The sequence below is a fragment of the Leptonychotes weddellii genome, chromosome 3, assembly GCF_054177405.1.
Source record: "Leptonychotes weddellii isolate Sample4059 chromosome 3, ASM5417740v2, whole genome shotgun sequence".
NCBI lineage: Eukaryota > Metazoa > Chordata > Mammalia > Carnivora > Phocidae > Leptonychotes > Leptonychotes weddellii.
Genome location: NC_138371.1, coordinates 5,689,105 through 5,712,160, shown reverse-complemented (window position 1 = coordinate 5,712,160; position 23,056 = coordinate 5,689,105). Strand labels below are relative to the sequence as shown.

The following is a 23,056-nucleotide window of genomic DNA, read 5'->3' as shown; positions in this document are numbered from 1 at the left end:
AGCCCGGTGATGGGTATTAAGGAGGGCACATACTGCATGGAGCACTGGGTGTTATATGAAAACAATGAAGTGTGGATCACTACATCAAAAACTAATGATGTAAAAAAACAAACAAACTAATGATGTATTGTATGGTGACTAACATAATAAAATTAAATTTAAATAAAATAAAATAAAATAAAATAAAATCCTGGTTCTGCCACCTCCTGCTTGCTTTTCCATGTCCCAAAACAGCAACCGTATCTACAGTCTGGACTTGCTGTGTGAGTTAAGTGAAATAAGACATGTTTGTTCTTGTTGTTTTTCCAAATATACACACGAAGTTCTTCTTACAAGTAGAAGAAAAAACAGGAAGAATAAGCAAAGAATACAGCAGGGATTCAGAGACTGGATGGTGAGAATGTGCAAAGTTGATCAGCATGGCTCATCACCAGGTGCTCTTAGATTTGTTAGTGTGAGAGAAAACGGGTTCAACCGCTATGGGAAGGAAATTTGGTCTCCACTATTTATAATGTGCTGGTCTGTAAGCAGTCCAAACCTCCAGAATAACCTAAATGTTTATTTTAAAGACTCTACGACATGCATAGATATCTGCGCATTAAAACAAACGATCTAGAGTGTCAGGTAGGGGACTCCCCACGGCGACAACCCTGGAGCACAGAGCAGAGAGGCCAGAAGCTCCTTTTGTCCCTCCGCCTTTCCAGGGCTTTCTGTATCGGGCCCTGGGCTTCGCTCTGGCCACAGGCCTGGAGGCTGACAAGGTGGAGGCGCTGCTCCTGGAGCTGCTGTACAAGACAGACTATGGCAACGACTTTGACCGGGAGGTGAGGGTGCCCTGCAGCCCCCTCCTACCCACCAGACCCCTTTGCTCCTAGGGGTTATGGGCACATGCATGCTTGGGTGTGTGTGAGCGTATGCGTGCATGTGTGTATACTGGTGTGTGTGTGTGCGTTCGTGTGTGTGTAGGTACATGGGGGGAGCTCCTCCTCTGGTCCCTGCCCGCCTCCCTCACCCCAGCTGGCCGGGTCTCCCTGCAGGGCGTGATTCTGTGCTTTGGCCTGTGTGCCCGAGGCCAGGTGAAGACAGTGCTGAATGTGCTCCATGACTTCGAGGAGAGGATCCAGGAGTCGGAGCAGTCCTGGCAGATCGGCGCTTGGCGGGTAAGTCACCCTCCCTCCATAGTCCGGTCTCCGGGGGCCTCGTAGACCGGTGCCTTCCGCGCTCAGCCGAGTTCTTGCTAGATCTCAAGAGCCAACTCCCCTCAGGATCACCTGGAGGCCTCCTCCAACAAAGCTGTTGCTGGTGGGTAATCGAAAGAGCACAGGGTGGGCCTTTTCAGGACCCAGCTATTACAAAGGAGTGCTCGCCGTGGGCTCCTCAGAGCAGCAACGGGGGCAACCCTGGGTGCTGGAGCGAATGCAGGGTCCCAGGCCTCACGCAGACCCAGTGGATCTGAAGAAGCTGCTCAGGTAGTGCTCAGTGGGTACTTAGCACGTGTTGGGAGCTCTGCCTCAGTGAATCAATGGCCCTCGGGTGGAGGGGCTTTCATGCCCACTGTCCTATAGAAGAGAATGCTGAAGCTTGTCTAAAGGCATGCAGCTGGCCAGTGGTGAAGCCATGGGCCGGCCTCTGGAGGCTGCCCCTCTCTGCCACAAGACACAGAGCCACAGACTGGCTGAGGCCCCGATGGGCAACCACCCAGAGTCATCGATGCCTCAGACTTTGGCCTTGACCTAGAACCCTTGCCCTGGGGGTCTGGTAGTTTGGATGGGAGAACTAAGAGTGTCTCAGGCTTTTGGCCCAGCTTCTCCCGGAGATGTGGATTTCTATTCGAGGCCTGGCAGGGCATGGGCACCCCTGCCCACCCTCCATGGTGGGTTTGGTGGGTTTGGTGGCCTACAACACCTCATCCTAGGCTTGTTCCCACTGGATTCCCAGTGTCACGAGAGCCCCTGGCCCAGAGCGGGTGCCTGGCAGGTGAAGGCATGGAGGAGTGTCCAGGAGGCCTCTGTTTAGCGGTGTCCACACAAACCACCTGCTCCCAGCTAATGGCATCTCGCTGGACTGAAGCCTCCATGGGGGTCGGCCCTGGTGGGAGCGGCTCCCCACTGTGTACCCAGTGCCCAGCAAATCGTAGGTGCTCAATAAAGCTATGTTGAATGAATGAGTAAACGAATGAGCGTTTCAGGCACCCGGAAAGCGATCAGTTGGCGCACTTTCTGCCGACTCCACGGCTCCTTTGGCCACGTGACCAGAGCCTGTCCATGTGCAGCCAGGGCGGCCCTGCTCACCCTCGGAGGGTCAGCTGAGCAGACCCCCCTTCCCACGCGCACATCCAGTGGTCCTTCCTCTTCTTGTTGGGCTTGCAGAAGGACCAGCCCTGGAGGCGGGAGACGGTGAAGAGCGCCCTCATGGTGATGTACAGCTGCGTGGCCTTGTATTGCCACCCCCAGATGCTCCTCACCCACGTGGACAACCCCATCACCGCGAAGATCATTCATCACTACTCCAGCAGCTGCCAGGTAACCCCAGAAGCCACCCCCCCATCCAGAGCCAGGCTGGTAGAGAGTCACTTGCCTCGTTATCTGCACACCCCATCCCCACCCAGCAGACAGTTGGGAGTCCGACCCAACACCCAGCTTTTGGGAAGCCCATGGCCTCAAACTGTGGTGTTCTCTGCTGCGGGGGGAAATGGGGGACCTCCTTTGCCCGCAGTGCTGGGCGGGTGAGCGTGGGTCCCAGAAGTCACAGGATGAGCACCCCCTCTTCCCAGCCTTGCTCACTCCCTCTGCCTTCCTCCCTCCTGACACCTGACCGAAGCCCTTTAACAAGGGACAAGAAGTGGGGCTGTCCTCAGGGAGGCCGAGGGACTTGCTACTTTCTTGGAATGGCAAGGAGGCAGAAACACAGAATAAAGCAAAAATCATTTCATTATTGTTTTTAAAATTGTGGTAAGATACACGTACCATAAAATCTGCCATTGTAGTCATTTTTAAACACGTGGTTCAATGGCATTAAGTACCTTCACGTTGCCGTCCCCCACGACTGTCCCCACCGGCTGTCTGCAGAACTCTTTGTCTTCTGGAACTGAAACCCCACACCCATTGACCATATGCTCCTGCCCCCTCTCCCCGGCCCCTGGCAACCCCCATTCTACTCTCTGTCTCTATGAATTTGACTACAGGAATCTCAAGGAACTGGACTCACACAGTATTTGCCTTTTTGTGACTGGCTTGTTTCATTTAGCATAACGTCCTCAAGGCTCATCCATGTTGTAAAAGCAAAAACAATTTTATCTCAACTTGCTCCGTCTCTGTGGTGACCCACAGGGCTTGGTGTCCGTGGCCAGTGAAGGTGCCCCCTGGTGGGAATGGCAGTCCTTCAGCACAGGTTGGGGGGCCCGGACGGAGATGGTGTTTTCAGAGGGGCCCAGAGGTCCGTGCCTTGTCCAGCTCCTGGCTGGCATCCTGGCCATGTGGCAGATGCTCGGCCAAGGTGGCTGAAGGACAGAATGAGGCCTGTCATCTCTCAGAGTGCCCCTGACCCTGCCTCTTCTTCGGCGCGGACGGAGGGTCCTTATGAGGGCTGTGGCTTGGGGTCTTCGGGCTCACTCACAGCATGCTCCTTCCTTGTCCTCTTCTTGGTCTGGGCACAGGACATCTGCCTCAAAATGGCCTTCATGAAGAGTGTGGTGCAAGTCACCAACGCCATCAAAAACATCAAGGACCTGGAGGACTTTCAATTTGCCCAAAAGATGACGCTTACTGGCATTATAATGGTAAGCTGGGTGGGGGGCTTCCTTGGTCTTGGGCAGTTTTGGGGTCTAACTGCTGGACAACTTCTCCTTGGTCAGAGGTTTTTAGAGCTCCTCAGGGCGTCTGAGGGACAAGGGGGCTGCAGGGGTCCCTGAAACCCCTCGCTGTCTCGATTCAGCTTCCATCCAACTATAGGAGTTCTGAGTACGAGATTTGTCTATCTGACAAAGGGTGTGATGGCCAGGAATCCGGTGGTGCCCGGAGGTGGCTGGTTCAGGGCTGGGGGACGGAAGTCCACTGGGTCTGCCCCTCCGTAGCCCCCGTGTTTCTCCATAGGGGAGATCTAGGGGGCAGGTTCGGCTGCAGGCAGGTCTCAAAGCTCTTTTTGCACAGAGCTTCAGTAAATTCTAGAAAGATGTCGACTGACTAAGGGCAAGAAGCCATGGCAGAGGCGGATGGAGGTGTGGGCAGCCACTGCCCTTCAGCCCCAGGCCCTCCCCACGCCCCTCCAATGCCGTGGTCCCTGGAAACGCTGCCCCTGCGTCGGAAGCCGACCCTGAGGGAAGTGAGGGATGGATGAACAGGAGGCCCCGAGAAGGGAGAGAACACTCCCGCTCCCGCTCTGGGCCAGAAGCTGTCCGTGTGCCATTTCACGCTAGCCGGCCACAGTCCCGTGAAACAGGCCTTGTTTTACATGTGATGGCTTGGGCAGGGGAATCGTTTGCCCGGGGACACACAGCAAGGAGGCAGCAGGCCTGAGTGAGAAGCCCCCGGCCTGTCTGGAGCCCCACTCCTTCCCACACCAGATTTGGCTGCCTCCCCTAAAATGCTAATGGCCAGGTGATCCTAAAAAGAGAGAATGTGGTATGGGGTGTCTGCACCCCATACAGCGCCAGGCCCTGAGGACGCTCACTGTCCTCACCGGCGGGCTCTGGGCGGCTCGTTCACCGCCCTGCTGTGCTGGGCAGGCCACCATCAAGGCAGAAGCCACCGACAGCCTGGTTTCTCCCGTGCGGACCATGGCGATGGAGGCCCTCTCGCACCTGAGGTGAGCTGGGCCCCTGTTCCGGCCCCAAGTGTCTCCGAGGGTAGGGGCAGAGTCTGAGACCACCCCTCAGTGCTCCTTGGCGGGTCGCACCTACTTTGCCTCCCCGCCTCTGTAGCAGGGCTCTTGGGGGGCAGCTCTGGGGGCAGTGGGCCGCCCTAGGAGATGGGGTCTGCTTCCACCAGGTCTTTTCCCTAATTCTCAGCAGTAGTTCAAGTTGGGCTCTTCTCCTGGGTTGGGAGGTGACTGGCAGGTGGGTGGGTTGTTCCTTGGTCCATTAGGGGTATTTTGAGCAAGAAATCACACAATGACACTGAATAGGATAGCAGGGAGATAGCATCCTTCTAGTTGGGTTGGGCAGGGTCAAGGAATTTATTGATTGATATGGTACTGATACAGTTAATACAAAATAATATAATACCCCAGGTTTGCCTTCCTGGAGCTGTCCATTCACTGGCGGGGAAGGGGGAAGAAGTTATGTAACATCAGTGTTTGAAGTGGTTGGGTGGTCTCTGGGAATTCAGCACCTGTGGGGGCAGATGCATTATTTAGGCTCATAGCAGAACTACCTGTTGCGTTTTTTCCACCCCCTGTTGCCTTAAGAGGCCGCACATAGGCAGATTTTAAGTAAATTTCACAAACATCTCTTCGGGGACTTAGAGGTAAGATGAATGCATACAGAAGGAATTATAGGTCAGAGCTGAGTGTTTGTGGGTGAATAATAAGAACAAAAATCTAAGACCGGAGAAAGGGGGGGCTACTAACAAGATACAATTTTGTCGATACGACAGGGGCGATCGGAAGGTTTTGGCATCTGACACAAAATAGCAGGATTTGGGTAGGAGCTAGAAGCTCCCGGCTGGGCAAAATACAGGACCTCTTTGGGGGGCAGGAGTTTAAAGTTAAGCAGAATGGTGGCTCCCAATCCTGGAGGCACAACAGAGCCAACCGGGGACCTGTGAACAATACTGGTACTCTGGCTCCACCCCAGACCTTTAGATAAGGATCCCTGGAGCCTGGACGTGGCCCTTGGGCACCTCGGAGCTTCTCTAGGTGATCCTAGTATGCACCTAGACTTGAGAACTATTGATGAAGGGATAGGAGAAGAATGAGCTAGCATGCATCAAGTACCACCCCTGAGAGTTCACTAAAGCTCAGATGGCTGGGCTCCATTCGGAGTTTTTGATTCAGTAGCTCTGAGGTAGGGCCAGAGAGTTTGCATTTCTAAGAAGCTCCAAGGTGGTACTGGTCCTGCTAATGCAGCTGTTACACTTGAAAATGCTTCGGCCAGGGCCAGCCTGGGAGGTGGAGTCTATGGTTACAGGCAGGGAGGAGCAACGGAAGGTTTCTGAGCAGGAGAGGGACAGGCTCCGAGCAGGCAGCAAGTGGGAGAGCTGACCTTGGGCCCCTGGCTCTCCCCATCCATCACAGACCCAGTCACTGGATACTGGGGGCTGGGTGGACCCAGCACCCCTGGGGAAGGATGCATGCCTGCACCTCCAGCCAGGGAAGCTGGCCTCTCCCTCCCTCCCTGGGCAGTGGGGTAGCAGGGTCTCAATTCCCCTCTGACCTCTCCTCTTGTCACTTCTTCTTTCCTTAGCAATCTGAAGCCTTTCTACTCCACAGAGGAAAACAATGAGCTGATGGATATCAGTATTCATTCTGTAATTTCTCTCCAACCCCCAGCGGAGGACAATGAGTCCATTCAGGTAGGTCCCTCGGGGCCACCGCATTTTCTGGGTCAGGACTTGGAAGTTTACAACAACTTGGGCAGTGCTGAGAGCCCACCATCCTGAACCGCCTGTGAGTGGTTAAAGGCAGCAAAGTGCAGTAGGCCCTATTAGTTAGGATAAGGTAATGCTAACTGCTGTAACAGCTAGACCCTCAAGTCTCCATGATCTAACAAGATCTTCACTCAAGTGAAGTCCAATTGGTGGTGGGGGTGGAGATGGAGCTGCTGCAGGCAGTTATTTGGGAACCAGGCTGACAGAGGCCCCACCATCTTCAGTGCATGGCCGAAGGTCCCCTGTGGGTACTGACATCCAGCCTGGAGAGGAAGAGCAAGAGTATGGAGGATTTATGAGCCACTCTGCCCACCTTTCATTGGCCAGAACTCAGTCACATGGTATGACTAGAGGCAAGGGGTGCTGGGAAATGTAGTTCCTAACTGGATGGCTGTTTCCCAAAAACAATGTGGAGGAGAATGACAGACCTTTTGTGAACAGGTAGCCTTGAGGTCCTGGTCCCGGATGAGGAGTCAGAAGAACTGGGCTATGGGGGTTCAGTTTCCTCCTTGGTAAAATGGGTTCTTCTTCAGAGGTTGTCTCATATGTCACATGAGACTATGGGTATAAATGACCCAGTCTGAGCAGAAGTAAAGGGATGATTTTCAGACCACCTCAAACTTCTCAGCCCTGGTATAGATCCTTGCAGAGTCCTGGTGGGTGGCTGTGCACAACCCCTCATTGCTGCCCAGTGCTTTCCTCTCTTGGCCATAGACCCTGTATGCAAATGCGAAGCATGCCCTGGAGCAGCTGATGGAGAGCCTTATGCAGAGGCAGCTGGACCCCAAGGGGCTGCAGGAGATGGTACACGTGAGTTCCCTGGTGGAGGGCCAGGAGCCAGGGATGTCCACCCCTCCCAGAAAGCTGGCCTGAGGGCCAGAGTCCATGGAAAACTGGGGTATGTGTTAAGATTGCTTTAGTAATTTTATTTTGGTAAAATTTCAGATTTGCTGAAAAGTTATAAGAACAGTGTGAAGAACTCCTATATACCCTTCACCCAGATTCACAGTTCTTAATAGTTGTCACATTTTCTTTTCCTCTCTTTCTCTTCCCTTCTCTTTCTTGTTTTACACACACACGCACACACACACACACACACACACACACACTTCTTGAACCATGGAGAGTTAGTTGCAGACATCAAGAACAAGAAAACAACAGTACAGTGATCAAAATCAGGCATTGTAATGTTGATACAATGCTATATTTTAATCTATGGCCAATATTCAAATTTCATGAATTGTCCCAATAATATCCTTTATAGCTATTTTCTCCGATTCAGGGTCTAAACTGGATTACACAGTGCATTTACTTGCCATGTCTCTTTAATCTCCTTTAATCTGGAACAATTCCTCAGTCTTCCTTTATTTTCCATAATCTTGGCATTTTTGAAAGGTATTGGCTAGGTTTTTTTTTTAATTGGGTTGTTTGCTTTCTTATTATTGAGTTTTCGGAGGTTTTATGTATTCTGAATACAAGTCCTTATCAGATATGTGATTTACAAATATTTTCCCACAGTCTGTGACTTGCGTTTTCATTGATCTCACAGTGCCTTTTGAAAAACAGAAGTTTTAAAATGTGGACGGAGTCTAATTTACCATTCGTTTTCTTTTATGGATCATGGTTTTGACATTCCATCTAAGAAATCTGTGCCTGACCTAAGGTCACAAAGATTTTCTTTTAGGAGGTTGTAGTTTCAGGTTTCACAAGGAAGTCTAGGATATATTTTGAGTTAAGTTTTGTATATGGTGTGAGGTATGGATCAAAGTTTGTTTGTTTGTGCACAGACAACCAGTTGTTCCAGTACCATTTGTTGGAGAGAATTTTCTCCGTTGAATTATCTTTGCATCTTTGTCAAAAATCAACTGATCATGTATGTGTGGGTCTGTCTCTGGCACCTCTTCTGCTCCATTGATGTATTTGTCTATCTTTACACTGATGTCATCCCGTCTTGATTACTGTAACATTATAATAAGTCTTGTGATCAGGAGTGGGTAGTATGAGTCCACTGACTTTGTTTTTTGCTGCTGTATCCCATAAATATTCATATGTTGTGTTCTCATTTTGTTTCAGTTCAAAACACATCTTATTTTCTCTTCTGATTTCTTCTTGGACCCTTGGTTATTTAGAACATCCCAAATGTTTGAAGATTTTCCAGAGATCTTCCTGTTTTTGATTCCCGTTTTAAATCCATTGTGGTCTGAGGACACACTTTGTATACTTTGAATCCTTTTAAGTCAACCCAGACTTACTTTATTGCACAGAATGGTCTATCTTGGAGAATGTTCTTTGTGCATCTGTGTACTGTGTCCGGTGGAGTGTTCCTAAATATCAGGCCAAGCTGATTGGTAGTGCTGTTCAGGTTTTCCCTGTCCTTCCTGACTTTCTGTCTTCTTGTTCTATCAGTTTCTAAGAACGAGGTACTGAAATCTCTGACTCTCCCTGTGGACTTGTTTCTTTCTCCTTCAGTTGTGGTAGTTTTGCTTCATGTATTGTTAAGCTCTGTTACTGTGTGCATGAACATCTAGGCCCTGCAGTGCAAGGCAGGTTATGCTCTTGGACTTTGACCTGCAGGCAAACATTTAGAGTAGGGCCAAACACATCAGCCAAGTGCCATCTTGGTGAGGATAGTGGGGACACCCTCTCTGCCCACAGCTTCATCTCCCTCATGGGGGTGCCTGGAAAGAGAACCAGAAGTGTCTAGAGCTAACCAACACCTCTGAAAGTCAGACTCTGAGTGGAGAGACGAGGTGGGCAATGGCTGGCTGGGAAAGGCTGGTGTTGGGATTTTAATGGCCCCTTCTGTGTTCTGGGCTCTACCCATAGCTCCTGGAAAAGTGGATCTTGTCGGAGAAAGAAGGGGAGCGGGAGAAGGCCATGAAACTCCATCTCCATCTCATGCAGATCTATGTGCAAAGCATCGGTGTCTGCGTGAGTCCCTGAGCACCCGATCCCCCAGCTGGCTGCTCTGGCATCCACAGAAAAGTTCCCGTCTCTATTCATGAGAAGAGGGGACACTTTTGAAATCAAGTTCTGCTCCCTGCAGAGTCCCTTGGGAAGACGCTGTCTTGTTTGGGAATGGCAGAGGAGGCCCCACGAGGAGCTAACCCTGAGGCTCTGTGGGTGCCAAGAGAGGGGTGGGCCGTGGCTCAGCATGGATCCAGGTTTGGTGGGGCCTGCGGCTCATACAGCGGTGAGGGCCCTCTTTAAGAAAAAGAACACACACTTACAAATATCTCATTGGTTAGGAAAGGGAATATCTACTTAGAAAATAAACCCCGACGAAATCACAAATTTTACAGAGCTTGACAAGTGCCACAAACGTCACAAAATCTGGAAAAACAATGAGGTGTTTTGGTTGATTAACCCTCTGACCTGGCTCAATGAGACCTCTCTTTGTACATTTGTTGGCCTCATGCTCTTTGATGGCTTGGCCTTCAGTGATGGCGTTGGGAGAATGGTGTCCCTGGGGCACGGGGCCTGGGGTGTGGGGACGGCCTCAGGTCGGGGGACTGGTGCATGGTGAGAACAAGATGAACAGCACCCCTGGTGGTCTGGGAGCACCGTTCAGGGGGAGGCCCCGGGCCCAGCAAAGCGAGGCCAGAGCCTAGCCTCATGCTAGGTTTGGACCCAGATGCTGTGCAGAATGCATTGTCTGGAGTCTCTGACACAATTCTCAACATCTCCTGGAAGAGGAAGCACAGTGAATTATCTCCCCTTTATGGATGAGGAACACAAGGGCGCAAGGCTCCGCACCCTGCCCAGGTCACACAGCTAGTGAGCGGGGGAGGCCAGATTTGAACCCAGGGCTCAGTTACAGGAACAAGGCAGGTGCCCTGATACACAGCCTGGGCCTGAGGCCAGAGGGGCAAGTCCTGAGCCAGACTCCCCGGATCCTGGCTGCTGAGCCTCCAGGGGCGCCGCTGGGGTGTTTTCCAGCAGGGCTCACTCTCTCTGGCTGCTTGTTACGCTGCCCCTGGGCAGCACCAGGTGTGCGTGAGCAGACAGAGGGTGTGAGCCTTGAGGTCTCCTGTCCCTCAGATCCCCCTGAAGCTGGGGCAGTTTGGCTCGCTGGTCGGACTCGTCGCCCCTTGTACCTGTGACTCCCATAGAAGAACCCGCATGGCCTCCATGGGTGTCCTGTCCAGCCTGCTGGAACTTCATGGTATGGGGAGGGCGAGACATCAGGACATCGAGGTTGGGAGGGAGGTCTGAGAGCAGGGGAGTCAGCTGTGGGGCTATCCTGGGGGAGCATGGACTCTCGCTGAGTGGTGGAGAGGGTGCAGAGCTCGCTCAGAGGCCATGGAAGTTTCCAGAAGGAGAAACTTCCTTCCAAGGACATAGCAGAAGTGACCAGAGATGAGCTCAGGGGTGAATGCAGGGTGGTGAGCTTCAAAGGGGGAGACTTTGTCTCTGGCTTGGTGGCTGGTAGCCTCCCAGAGCTGTGTGTAGAGGTGGTTTGGGGGAACAGGACAATGAAAACAAAAGCAAGAAGGGATGGGATGTCCAGACACTGAAGGGTGGCCCAGGCCCGCGGAGCCAAGGAGCCCTGTGGGCCAGGCCAGGAGGCCACCCTGATGTGGCCTGTAGATGGGCCCTTTGTCCTTCTGATTGTTTATATTCCCAACAGCAAGCCAGACCTGCTCCTCATGGGGCCCTTCCAAGGAGTTGGAGCTTGCAAAATGTAAGGAGGATCTCCAGGGCTTGGATGTGGAGAAGATTTTTAGTGCATCTTCCAGAATCGCCAAGGTGATGAGCTGGGAAGGCGGTGTGGGCTCCTGGGCTGGACTCTGGTGCTTGGACCATCTCTGGGGTGTGGGACCTTGTTCAGCCTGGCCAGGCAGCCTTCCTCTTCCTCCCGAGGTCGCAGTTCCCATGGCTTTTGGCCCAGCTCATGCCCTCTGTACCTAAATGGCCTGCAATATCTAAAATCCCCACTGTGGTGCCTGGCACATAGTAGGTACTTAATTCGCCCCGCCTACCTTGTCTCCATCCCTATGGCGTGCTGCACTTGGGGTGGAGGGCCCCAGAGAGAATTAAACACAGAGCCTCGCACAGAGGTGTCAGCACACGGGCACACTGATGGCTGAATGCCCAGAGCCACCCGAACTCTGCAGAGGGGCCGAGTCACTTCTGCCTCGGGGGGCAGAGGCCGCTTTCTGGAGCAGGGGGCTTAGGGGTGGCAGGAGGAGGTTGCAGGGGGTCAGGGCTCAGGGCACACCCCGAGTGAAGGCTGCAGGACGGTAGAGACAGGATGGGGAACGTTTGGGTGGAGCTTCCTGAGCGGGGTTCAGGTGGGGTGGGTGGTGTCAGGTAAGTGAGGTGTGGGAGAAGTTGGGGGCACATGCCGGAAGACTTGGAAAGCCGGGCTGAGCTTTGAGTCTTTGAGGTAGAGGAGTAACATCCCGAGAAGGTCGGCGACTGGGCGGGGCAGGGAGGTGGGGAGGAGGCCCTGGCAATGGTTTGAGAGAGGATGGGGGGCTGGGCTGGGGCCGTGGTGTTGGGCAGAAGTGGGGGGCATGTCAGTGGTGGCAAGTTGGTTGTTGGACCCCAGGAGTGGTCTGCTCTGGTCCTAGGTGGCTTGCATGCAATTTAACTGTGATGAGGTGGTCTCGCTCATCCAGAAGCTCTGTGAGAACATCGGGGCGCTGGACCTACAGCATGATAAGGCCTCCGTCACCTGGATTGGCACCTTCCTCCAGATGCGGGCCAAGGAACTGGAGGACAAGGTGGCAGAGACGTGGCTGGGCCACTTAGGGCCTGGGGCTGTCCAGTATACCCAGGCTAGAGGGACAAGCAAGGGCCCAGCTACGCTTGCTGAGGTCTCCCCAAACCCTTCCTTGTAAAGAGGAGGAGGAAGTAGAGTTCTAGAATGAGAAAGAAACAAGGTGAAGGTAGCCCAGTTGGTAGGTGGACAACAGACTAGAGGCCCGTGGCTCGCTCTCCTGGAGGGTACTGCCTTCCATAGAGAAAACCTGATCAAATCCGGGAAGAGACCAAAGGATGCGCTGGTGGTTTAGCCTCCCCATCATCCAGTTGGGGAAGGGGCCCTGGAGGAGGGGTGTGCAGTGGGCAAGGGCAGAGGGCCATGGGGGTCCAGGCTGTGCCGCTGATGCCTGCCCCTCCCCAGGTGGCCGAGATCCTGGGCGCCATCCTGGTCCAGCTGCCCGTGGTGGATCAGCTGGAGGTGCGGCGTCTCCTCATTGAGGGCATCCTCCTGCTGGCACACTACTACCAGGAGACTGTCCTCACGTCGCTCCTGAGGCAGCCCCTGCCCATGGAGAGGTGGGTGCCCTGGACAGGGAGTCACAGCCCCCTTTGCGCCCCAGACCAGGCCCACCTCACCACCATGGATGTGTCCCAGAGGACAGGGCCCTCGAGCAGTGCCAGGTCTGAAGCTGGGATGGGTCCAAGCCTCTCCCTGCATCTCCTGTGGGAGGTACAGCCTCTGGGAACCACGGACCTGGAGCCCCAACGTCACAGTTCCGTCCTCTGGAGCTGGAGTCCAGATCCCGTAGCTTCTCACGTGTCCTGGTCATCCCCTCTGGACTCTGCCCACAGCAGCCCTTTCATTCCCTGCAGAGGACAGAGCTCCGGGCCCCCTCCAAGTTCGGGCTTCCCCAGGATACACCTGAGGATGTGGTCACCAAGGCCTGAGTGGGCCTCTGGAGGAGCTCCACTCCATCCGTCTTTCTTTCTTTCTTTCTTTTTTTTTTTTTAAAGATTTTATTTATTTGTTTGACAGAGAGAGACACAGCGAGAGAGGGAACACAAGCAGGGGGAGTGGGAGAGGGAGAAGCAGGCTTCCCGCGGAGCAGGGAGCCCGATGCGGGGCTCAATCCCTGGGCCCTGGGATCATGACCTGAGCCGAAGGCAGACGCTTAATGACTGAGCCACCCAGGTGCCCCTAGTCTGTCCCTCTTTCCTTCCACATGCGGCCCTGAGAGGGAGGTCCAGGTGCCCCTCAGGTGGCCTCCCATTAAAGCAGCCTGACCCCCTGCTTCTCGGTGTTATGTGCAGACAGCTGAGTCCCTGTGGCTCTGTCACGGTGTCCGGCAGCCGGCACGATCTCACCAGCCTGGGGGAGTGTGTTTAGGATGGGACCAGGACTCACAGAAAGGGGTGGTCAGGTGTCCCCAGATCAGCCGAGGCTGCCGAGTGAAGTAAAGCCTTGAGACTGTAGGGGGAGGGACAGGTGGTGGGTGTCACTCAGCATGCTGTGACACGAACAGAGAGGCCTCAGGTCAAGAACCTCGAGGGCTGCCCCGTGTGAAACGCAAGCCTGGCTTCTCATCAGGAGGGAGGACAGGGCAGATTGCTTGATCTGGTGGGGGTTAGTGGCTTTCAGAGCAGCGCTGGGGTGGGGGACAGTGTGCAGCGTGGCCTTGGTGGCCGGGTGGCGCGGGCTGTCCCTGCACTGGTTAGCTCTCGCTGTGTAACAAATTGCCCCGAGCTCGGAAGCTCAGAACAAGCCCTGTCCTCACCTCACAGGGTCTGTGGCCAGGGGTCTGGGGACGTCGGAGCTGGGGCCTTGGCTCCCCCAGGCTCATGTGGTTATTTCTTGCTGTTGCAGGCTGACGTCCTGCTTTCTTGTTTCCTTACACCCCAAGGGCTTCTTCATGGGAAGCGGTTGCTGGTGAGCTCATGGGCCCACCGTCCGTTCAGTTCCTTCCACCAGGCGCCAAGCCACGTGAACCCCCAAACTCACCTCCCCGCACTTGTGCATTTGGTTTTGTGGATTCACATAGGCTGCCTGCACCTCTCCTTGTTCGATTTGATCTCGGTGGACTTGCTTTAGCCCTTTAGAGCCCCCCCGGCTCCCCACTCCCCTGTACCTACGCACACCGGGCCTGTGAAGTCGCTGTCCTGGGGACCTTCCCTTCTCAGCAGAGCCACGGGCTTGGACTTGGGGATGGGGGGCCTGTTTCAAACTGTCGTCTGGCACCTAACCTCTGCAGGCCCCCCTTCCTCTTGTGTGGGCTACGGAGCTGAAAGCATCTTCCTCAAAGGTGTGTTGGGAGGAGGAGGTGCTTTGCGATCAGCCAGCTGCTTAGGACCAGCCTGACAAACTGGGTACTTGGCAGCTGTTGCTGGATGGATCTATGAAGTCATTAGATAGGAGGCCTGGTGGGGACCTCTAAGGTCATCTAGCGGTGGGGCTGCGTGTCCGAGGACGCCGTGGCAGAGGAAGGGAGCTGAGCATGGAGTCACGGACCTGGGTTCTGGTTATGTGACCTTTGGCAACGCACTCCACCTCCCTGAGGTTCAGCCTCCGGAGTCCAACCCCTATTTAGGGGGCTGCCTGGGGGTCCAAAGAGGCTCTTACCTGCCAGGGCCCAAGGCGGGAGACCCACAGTGGCTTTGTCTCCTGTCTTTGGTTAGCCACCTGACGGAGGTGTGGCTGGCTGTGGCAGAGAACGTGCCCTTTGCCTGGACGATGCTCCATGGGCTGATGGGCCGGCTGCAGTCGAGGTTCACCCCCAGGGCCAATGCCACGTCCAAAGCTGACATCTGGCGCCTGGCCGCGGTGGATCCTCTGATGGTGAGTCACAGGGGCAGGCCCCAGGGCTCCTTGGGGGCTCTGAGTAGGAGCCCTGATACCCCACCCCTTCTCCCTGCAGACACTGTGCACCATCCACCTTCTCATCCAGAAGATGGATATGGACGACAAGCTCCTGGACCTCTTCCCAGACCTCGCCTACACCCTCCTACTGCAGCTCAGCAGTAGCCAGGGGCCAGAAGCTGTGTCGCCTGTCCTGAAGACATGGAGACTGGTCCACACGGGGACGCTGCCCGAGGAGATCAATCTGCAGAGGTGCTCTCGACGGTGGAGGGGCATGGGGTGCAAAGCAGTGGGCCTGAGCTGGACGCTGCCTCTTCGAAGTCAAGGACCCCAAGAGTCACCTCCACCACCTCCAAGAGGCCTTGTGGTCCTCTCCTGGTGGAGAGAAGTTTCTGGAAGCAGATCTTACAACCTTTCCTCACATGAGTCCAGCATGGTGTGGTTTTCTTTGTTTGCAGATGCACTCCCTCATGTGATCTCCCTTAGCCCCTTGAGCTAGGCCCAGCAGGCATGGGGACCCCCGTTTCTCCGACCTGGGTGTGGCGTTTGCCCTGCGGTGGGTGCTCCCAGTGGGGCAGCTTCGTCGGGCTATAGTCGCACCTTCTTCCAGGATCACAATCAAGTCCATGCAGCTTTTGTTCAGAAGACTCAACAATGAGCAGCTGGTTCACACCCTGGAGGAGCAGGGCGTGTGGGCCCTCCTGCAGAGCAGCTCCACACTCCTGCAAGGGGTGGGCCTGCTCACCAGGTGGGCACCCAGCCTCCCAGGCCTGGGCAGCGGGACTTGCGGGGCCCTCGTCTTCTTGCTGGAAGGTCTAGGTCACGGCTGAATGCCTGGCTTCTGAGGGACTGCCAAGTTGACCCATGTTCCAGACTCTGGGACGGCAGCGTGTAGGGCAAAGGGAATCTTTTATTCCAACCCTTTCTGCTCCAAGACAGGAGATGTGAAGTCAGAGGCAGGGTGGGGCTCACCCAAGGCCACACGGGGCTTCCAAGCTGGGCCAGGACGGAGAGCTACTTCCTGGGTCCTGGTCACTCATGAGTGGCCCTCATTCTGGTCCCTTTTTAGAAAAAATAATGAAAAGTAGGTACTCCAGCGACACCCTGACCAAACCCCCCTGGCGAGGAGGGAGAGGCCCAGAGAGGTTAAGGGATGTGCCCTGGGGGGTGCGTGCCCGCAGAGCAGCTCTGCAGGGCAGCGGCTGAGAGGCCTTCCCCACCCCTCGGCTGCATCCCCCCTGCAGGCTGTGCATGCGGAGCATGGAGGGGTACAGGCAGCGACTGTCGGAGCTGGTGCTCAGAGGCATGGACTCGGATGTCCTCAGCTGCTGCATCAGCAGCATGGCGGTCTGCGTGGAGGTGAGGCTCAGGGCGCAGAGGGCTGGGTGAGCTGGGGCGGGGGCTGCTGGTTTCCCCCCACCAACGCCCTGCCCTGGCTCCTCTGAGGGGCAGGAGCCCAGGCTCTGAGGGCCATCTGAGTCAATGGGCAGGTGACTGTCCCACCCCCCAGGGGACATGAGTGATCAGGGTGCATACTGTGGGGAAAGGGGTCCCGAGACCTGGGGTGCACAGCTAAGTGAGGCGTGCTGTGCTGAGTGTCGGCAACACCCAGGGGCCCGGATGAGGGCACCGTGGCTCTCGCCGGGATCGATGGTGCTGGGGAAGGCCTTGTGGGGAGGCCTTGAGGAGCCAACAAGGCTTTGCCAGGCAGGAAGGCCAGGGAAGGGGGGCGGGTGACGGCCACCGGGGCCCAGCGACCCTCCTGAGCAGTTGAGGCTCTTACAGGGTCCTGCGGGAACTGGCCAGAAAACTTTTAGGAGAAATGGTGTTGACTGCATGATTCCCGATATGCCCAACATCCTCCTAGTGTGGGGTCGGCAAACATTTTCTATAAAGGGCTGGATCGTAAATTTCCCATTTTGGGGTCACCAATTTGGTGTTTAGTTTTCTTTAGGTTTATTTAAAATGTGCGTATGTGTGCACGCACGCACAGACACAAACACACACACACGCAAGCCAGGGGCGTCCCCCTTGGCCTGAGGTCCGGACACCTTGAGTGCTGGGAGCTGGTTGTGACTCTCTGAGTCCCGGAGGAGTGAAGCTCATGCCCTTGCTGAGACCCAGTGGGCCGGGCTCCTGCACGCGGGAGCTGCTCTGCCAGGTTCACTGAATGAACCTGTTCCTATAGGTCACGCTTACGAGGCTTTCCCCACACATTTCCTTAGGAAGCCTCACAACAGCTCTGTGAGGCAGGCTCCGGTGTCAGCCCCTTCTTGCAGGTGGGGAGGCCGAGGCTCGGAGGGATTCTAAGTGACTGGCCAGGGGCCCCAGCTGGAGCCACGCGTTGGTCCTGAGGAGCTGGGGCTCCGGGTCCTCTCCTAGTCACAGTAGACCGCTCTGTGCATTGGATCTAGTCACACGTCCGGTCTTGTGGCTGAGAAAAGTTCTCTCTTCTAGTTCATGAGCGACCCGGTTCTGTACCAGGAGAAGCTGCTGAAGCCCACGGTGTTGATGCTGGAGAAGGGCGCGGACCAGGAGGACGAGGCCTTGAGGGTGCTCTCGCTGCGTGCCCTCGGCAACATGGCCCTTGGTGCCCCCAAGAAGGTGCTGCGTCCGGCCCTGAGCCCAGGGGCCCGGCGTGCAGGGCCCGGCGGGCTGACGGTCCGGGGCTGGTGTGTTCTGGTCAAGCGGGGAGGTGAACCAGGTGGGGACTGAAGCTCCTCGCGGTCCCCCCCCTCCCCCAGGTGAGGCAGTACCGGAAGCTGTTGCTCGAGAAGTGCCTGGACTCCCTGAGGGAGCCCGTGAACACCAGCGTGACCTCCGAGGGCATGGAGGCCCTGGCCAAGATCCTGCCTGAGCTCCGGGAGGGGGACATGGGGTCCTCGTTTGGCATCATCTGTGAGCAGTGCAGGGCCTTCTTTGACAACGTGAGTCTAGTTTACTGCCTCACTGGGCCCTGGCTCTCTGGGTTGGGGGGGTTCCCCAAATGCCTCCTCAGCCAATGGCTGAGCACTTCTTCTCCCCTAAAGAAGAGGCATGCTCAGGGACAGAAGGGGCCGCAGGTCTGCCTTGGTGCCAATGCATCCGCTAGCTGGTCCTGGGATCTTGTGAAAGAACACCAGAAACCCTTGCTCTGGGACTCATGGGCCCCCTCCCCCGCTGTTAGGGTGTGAGCTTCCCCTTCGAATTCCTTGCAGCCTACAGCTGCTCTTCGGGCACCTGGGAGGTACCGGGCGGGCCCTCTGCCAGGCGGTGGGCCCTCGCCTCCGACACGGCCCTTCTCTGGGGAAGAGAAGGTCACAGGTTCCAGAATGGTGCCCAGTCCTGAGAGCCCTGCAGGAGAGCCTCCACCCTGGTGGAACGATCCAGAAGCCTTTGCAGGGGCCAAGGTGGCTGAAAGGGTCCACGGAGAGCAGCTAGGGCTTTGCTGGGCTTCCCGCTTCCCGGATTTCAGGACACGTTTGTGCATCTCGGCCACAGGAGAGCGAGCTGCTGCGTTTAAAAGCCTTTGTCCTGTTCGGGAAGCTGGCGAAGGTGGTCAGGATTTCCAAGAAGCACTTCTTCAAGGAGGAAGTGAGAAGAGCCTGGATCCCCCTCATGCTGCACTGCCAGGACCCCTTCCCGGACGCAGCCCAGGTAAGACGCGCCCTCCTCCCTCCTCCCTCCAAAGTGTGGGGGCCGCTGGCCCCAAAAGGAGAACGTGCGAGCGGGTCTCTGCCCCGCCTCTCTCGGCCAGCCCGGTTCCTCATGCCAGGCTGGGGAGGGGGCCGTTCAGACGACCCGCAAACCGCTCTGTGGGGGCACATGGCGTAGCTTTCTTCTCTGGTGGCTGCCTGCAGGCATCCTCTGCCCCATTGCCCTTCTCTTCCAGTGGATTCTATAGCTTGCCATCACTCTTGGGTGTGATGACTTGGTGACGCTTAAAACTCACCTTAAATCCCTCCTCAGCGGCTCCCCGGGGGGCAGGCCAGTGCTGGGGCTGCTGGGGGTGGCGAGGGAGGGGTGCCCGGCCTGGCCCTGCACACCGCGGTTCTCCTCCCAACGGAGGCCCAGCTCCTCTGCTGTTTGAGCTCCTCCCCCAGCTCCCACCTGTCTGATGGCTGCCCCTCACCCCGTGCAGGCCCCTGACCCTGATGTCTGTCTTCCTATGTGGACTGGGGAGGGACACGGGGAGGGGGCTGAGATTAGGGGCTGTTCTGCCGCCTCCCAGTGAGCTGCGGGGTACTCAGCAGCTCATGCTCAACTAGCGCCTTGGTCTCCGGTTCTGGGGTCCCAAGAATCCTGCGGGGGTCCACGCGGGGCGGGGTGGGGTGGTGGCACGTGTAGGTTGGTAAGGGCATCCCTCCCGACTCCTGCTCTGCCTCGGGGACACTGATGACCCAGGCCATGAATTGTCACCTCTCAGAGACGCTTTCCTCACAAATCCATCACTGGCTCACACTGTTCTTTCACGTTGTCTCAGCAGCTGTCCCGTGGGGTGGGCTTCAGGGAAGGAAGACCCAGGAGGGTGACCGAGAGTGTTTAACGAAGAAACAGCCAAGAGGGGCCGGGGCAGGGGGACCACGTGGGAGGCAAGCCCCAGGGCCGGTCCTAGCCACACTGCTGCCACTCCTGTCCCCGGGGAATAGCCAGCCAGCCTCTCTCCGCGCCCCCCCCCGCCCCGTCTCCTGTCGTAGCCTCCTGTGGCCGAACCCCGCTGGGGGCTGGAGGCCAGAGGCCAGGGGGCCTGATTGCTGCAGTGCTCGGAGAGGGTCTGGGGATGAGAAAGCTCACCCTGGTGCTACCGGTCCCCGCCAGGCTCCTGACGCCAACGTCCTGGAGGGGCGGGACCCAGGCAGGGCTGCTGAGGGCACCGAGGTGCTGGCAGAGGGGGCAAGTGGGCTGCATCTGCCTCTAAGGGGTTTTTCGTAAATGCACACACAGCCACTATATAGGCTGGCAGGGCTCCGGTCCCAGGTACCCTTCTGTGGCTTCCTGAGGCTTTTCCGGGGCTGCCCTCTGGCCTATCGGTGGAATGTCAGCCCGCCATGTGAGCCCCCTTGGTCTGCCTGACGCCCTCCCTCCATCCTTGGCCCGGTGTCCCTCCAGGCTTGCATGGCCACCATGTTTCAGTGTGTGCACTTCTGGGGCTGGAAGGCCCTGGAGAGCAGCTCGGGCCGAAGGGACAGCAGTGCGGCTGATGAGATGACCGTGTTCCAGACAACGCTGTGCTCCATCCTGGTGAGGAAGCTGAGGGCCACGGGCCTGTTGGAGGTTGGCTGCTCTGGGGCTTGGGGTTTAGGGTCGCAGCTGCCGTAGACTTCCGACCCTGTGCTCACCTTCTGGACGTGAAGCGTCAAGACCAGCACCTTCCAACAGAGCCACAATGCAAGCCACATACCCATACGTTTTCTGGTAGCTACGTTAAGAAAAGTGAGAGAGGTGAAACCAAATTGAATAATAGATTTGACTCAACCCGATGGATCCAAACCATTGTCATTTCAACATGTAATCAATGTACAAATTATCAGTGTGATATTTTACATTTTTGAGTTTCTGTCATCAAAATGCAGGAGGCTCTTCATACCTAGTTCAGACTGGTCACATTTCAAGTGCTCAAGGGCCACATATGGCCAGTGGCCACGGTATTGGATAGCCACGCCGTTTGCAGACAATATCATCTCTTCTCTGGTCAGATGGAATGTAGCAGGGGTCTGAAGTTCCTTGAGTTGTCTAGCTACTAATTTGCTGTGTGGTGCTGGGATGAGCGCTTGCCCTTTCTGGGCAGACCCTCCCACATCAGACAGATGGGAACACACTCTGTGAGTAGCCGATCTCTAGGACCTCATCCTCCATGGCTCTGTTCATCCTGTGTCTTTTGCAGACTCAGAAGAAACCTGCCGTGCTCTACAGCTTCTTGCTAGAAACAATGACCTACGTCAGTAGTAACTTGCCAAGGATCAGAACTGCTGCCTGTGACCTGGCAGGTGAGTGAGAGGATGTCTGCTGATGCGGGAGGGACATTGAGGGCCAGCCCCGCACCTGGAGTGGGAGGGGGGACAGGCAGCAGGGTAGGGCCAGACTCAGTGGAAGTCCCCTTCTCTGCGTCCTACCCCACTTTGCTTCATACCTGCCTGATTCTCAATTAGGCATCTTCAGCGGAGTCCTAAACAGTTATCTCAAAAGGTAAAACAGACTCTCTCACTGACATAATATTTGTGTGATGAGCATTTCGCTGGCTCTCGTTTTAGGAATTATTATGAAGCAGATGTCTGCACATCATCTGAGAAAACTGGACTTTCTGACATTAAGGAATTGTAAGTAGTAGAGGCTCAATCATACTGAGCCCACTAACCCCATTTGGGGATCTTAGAGAAACCGCCCGGGGAAGAGCCAGCCGACCCTTCCTTGTGTAATCGGGGCGCGGAGGGATGCATGAGCCTGCAGAGGGCTTTCCAGGAAGACAACTATTTGGGCGTGGAGTCCTTTCGTTCCCCGGGGCCTCCTGCCCACCTCCCCATCATAAATATTTACGAAATGTTTCCACCCTGAATCCTTCCACTGATCCACACGGCTCTCGGGTTCTGTGGATGATCTTTCTGTCCCTGGTAGAGACGTAGCGGAAGCTCAGATGGGGGGACGTGTGTGCAGACACAGCCCCACCTGCCGTCCTCTGCCTGCAAACACGGGGTTCCCCTCTGCAGCCCACATGAGCCCCGCGCTGCACAGGTGGCTGGGGCAGAGGCGGGGAAGGCCTCCCACCAGCTGAGCCGCCCAGGGCGGAGGGCCCGGCTGCGCCAGGTCCTGATTCTCTCCTGTCTGTGCTCACTCTCAGCTCTCCAGGAGCTGCAGCTCGACTCGGACCCTGGGGTCCGCAAGGCAGCCCTGGGGACTCTCAGAATCTTGGATACGTGTAGCCAGCACCCGCTTTTGGCTTCCCCCGGAGGATTTTGCTAGACGGTTCGAATGTGAAGTGTAAATTGCCTCCTCGGAGTGCCAAACCACAGCCGGACTGCAGCAAGGCAAAACATTTTTAATTTAGTTTGTTAAGAAAAGCATCATTCTAAAATAATCAGCGTCCCTTTCTTTCCTCCCCTTGAAATAAACCTCCATTGCCATTGGGAGCGCAGATTGCTGACTGTGAGGTGACAACATGCCAGAGCCAAGACAGCGGGGCAGAGGGAGAATTTGGTCCCAACGCTTCCCCGGAGTGTGCGAGTGTCCGGCAGCCCCCTCGGCCCAGAGGGTCTGAATCCACCTTGGTGCAGTCCGCTGCCGGGCATTGTGCCAGACAGTGAGGGGAGGCAGGCGCTGTCCAGCCTCGGCCCCCCAGAACCCCACCCTTGCGCTGCCAGGGACTGTGATAGGCATCCGAGTAAGGAGGGCGGCGGCCAGGGTGCGGGGGGTGGGGGTGGCGGAGGAAAGAGCTACGGGGCGTACAACCAGGCGTTATCCCCTTCGTGCCCGAGCAGAACATCTCCAGATGGTTCCTAGACCTAAATTTGAAAAGCAAAGATGCAAGACAATAGAGTATTTTTAATCCTGAGACTAGGTTTTCTCCAAAAAGTTAACAGCAGATGCCAGAAAAAATAAAAGGGTTAAGCTATCCGACTCGGTTAAAATGTAACTTCTATACAATAAGATGCCATAAAGTTAAAGGACACGTCACAGATGGAAGAAGTTACTTGCAATTTATACAAAACTAGATTGGTTTGTATAATTGAATCGGCATCCAGGATATACCCAGATCGGTAAGAAACAAGGCCAATGAAAGAGAGAGTCCTGAGAGGACACTTGAAAGGCCGGTACCCCAGAAACACAAGCCGCAATACATTTCACACCTCCCCCCAACACCCCGCACCCCCTGGAGTGGTACCCACTGGTGGCAGTAATGTGGGAAAGGGGATCTCTTCTATCACTGGACAGAGAG

The 23,056-nt window shown here is 55.8% G+C and overlaps 1 protein-coding gene across 1 annotated transcript in view; it reads left to right on the top strand.

Annotated features, from left to right (window-relative positions):
- Nucleotides 1-22,144, top strand: part of MROH2A (maestro heat like repeat family member 2A) — a 36,589-nt gene extending 14,445 nt beyond the window's left edge. Inside the window, exons 13-35 of the mRNA XM_081815293.1 lie at nucleotides 705-824; nucleotides 1,038-1,160; nucleotides 2,370-2,522; nucleotides 3,656-3,778; nucleotides 4,724-4,803; nucleotides 6,401-6,509; nucleotides 7,299-7,394; nucleotides 9,411-9,515; nucleotides 10,626-10,749; nucleotides 11,215-11,333; nucleotides 12,161-12,313; nucleotides 12,715-12,869; nucleotides 14,967-15,126; nucleotides 15,206-15,399; nucleotides 15,758-15,895; nucleotides 16,392-16,506; nucleotides 17,605-17,751; nucleotides 17,892-18,074; nucleotides 18,628-18,783; nucleotides 20,236-20,367; nucleotides 21,011-21,113; nucleotides 21,378-21,443; nucleotides 21,962-22,144. Of these exons, the coding sequence (XP_081671419.1) occupies nucleotides 705-824; nucleotides 1,038-1,160; nucleotides 2,370-2,522; nucleotides 3,656-3,778; nucleotides 4,724-4,803; nucleotides 6,401-6,509; nucleotides 7,299-7,394; nucleotides 9,411-9,515; nucleotides 10,626-10,749; nucleotides 11,215-11,333; nucleotides 12,161-12,313; nucleotides 12,715-12,869; nucleotides 14,967-15,126; nucleotides 15,206-15,399; nucleotides 15,758-15,895; nucleotides 16,392-16,506; nucleotides 17,605-17,751; nucleotides 17,892-18,074; nucleotides 18,628-18,783; nucleotides 20,236-20,367; nucleotides 21,011-21,113; nucleotides 21,378-21,443; nucleotides 21,962-22,083 (2,976 nt within the window). The 3' untranslated portion in view covers nucleotides 22,084-22,144. The remainder of the gene's footprint in view (nucleotides 1-704; nucleotides 825-1,037; nucleotides 1,161-2,369; nucleotides 2,523-3,655; nucleotides 3,779-4,723; nucleotides 4,804-6,400; nucleotides 6,510-7,298; nucleotides 7,395-9,410; nucleotides 9,516-10,625; nucleotides 10,750-11,214; nucleotides 11,334-12,160; nucleotides 12,314-12,714; nucleotides 12,870-14,966; nucleotides 15,127-15,205; nucleotides 15,400-15,757; nucleotides 15,896-16,391; nucleotides 16,507-17,604; nucleotides 17,752-17,891; nucleotides 18,075-18,627; nucleotides 18,784-20,235; nucleotides 20,368-21,010; nucleotides 21,114-21,377; nucleotides 21,444-21,961) is intronic.
- Nucleotides 22,145-23,056: the final 912 nt, after the last annotated feature.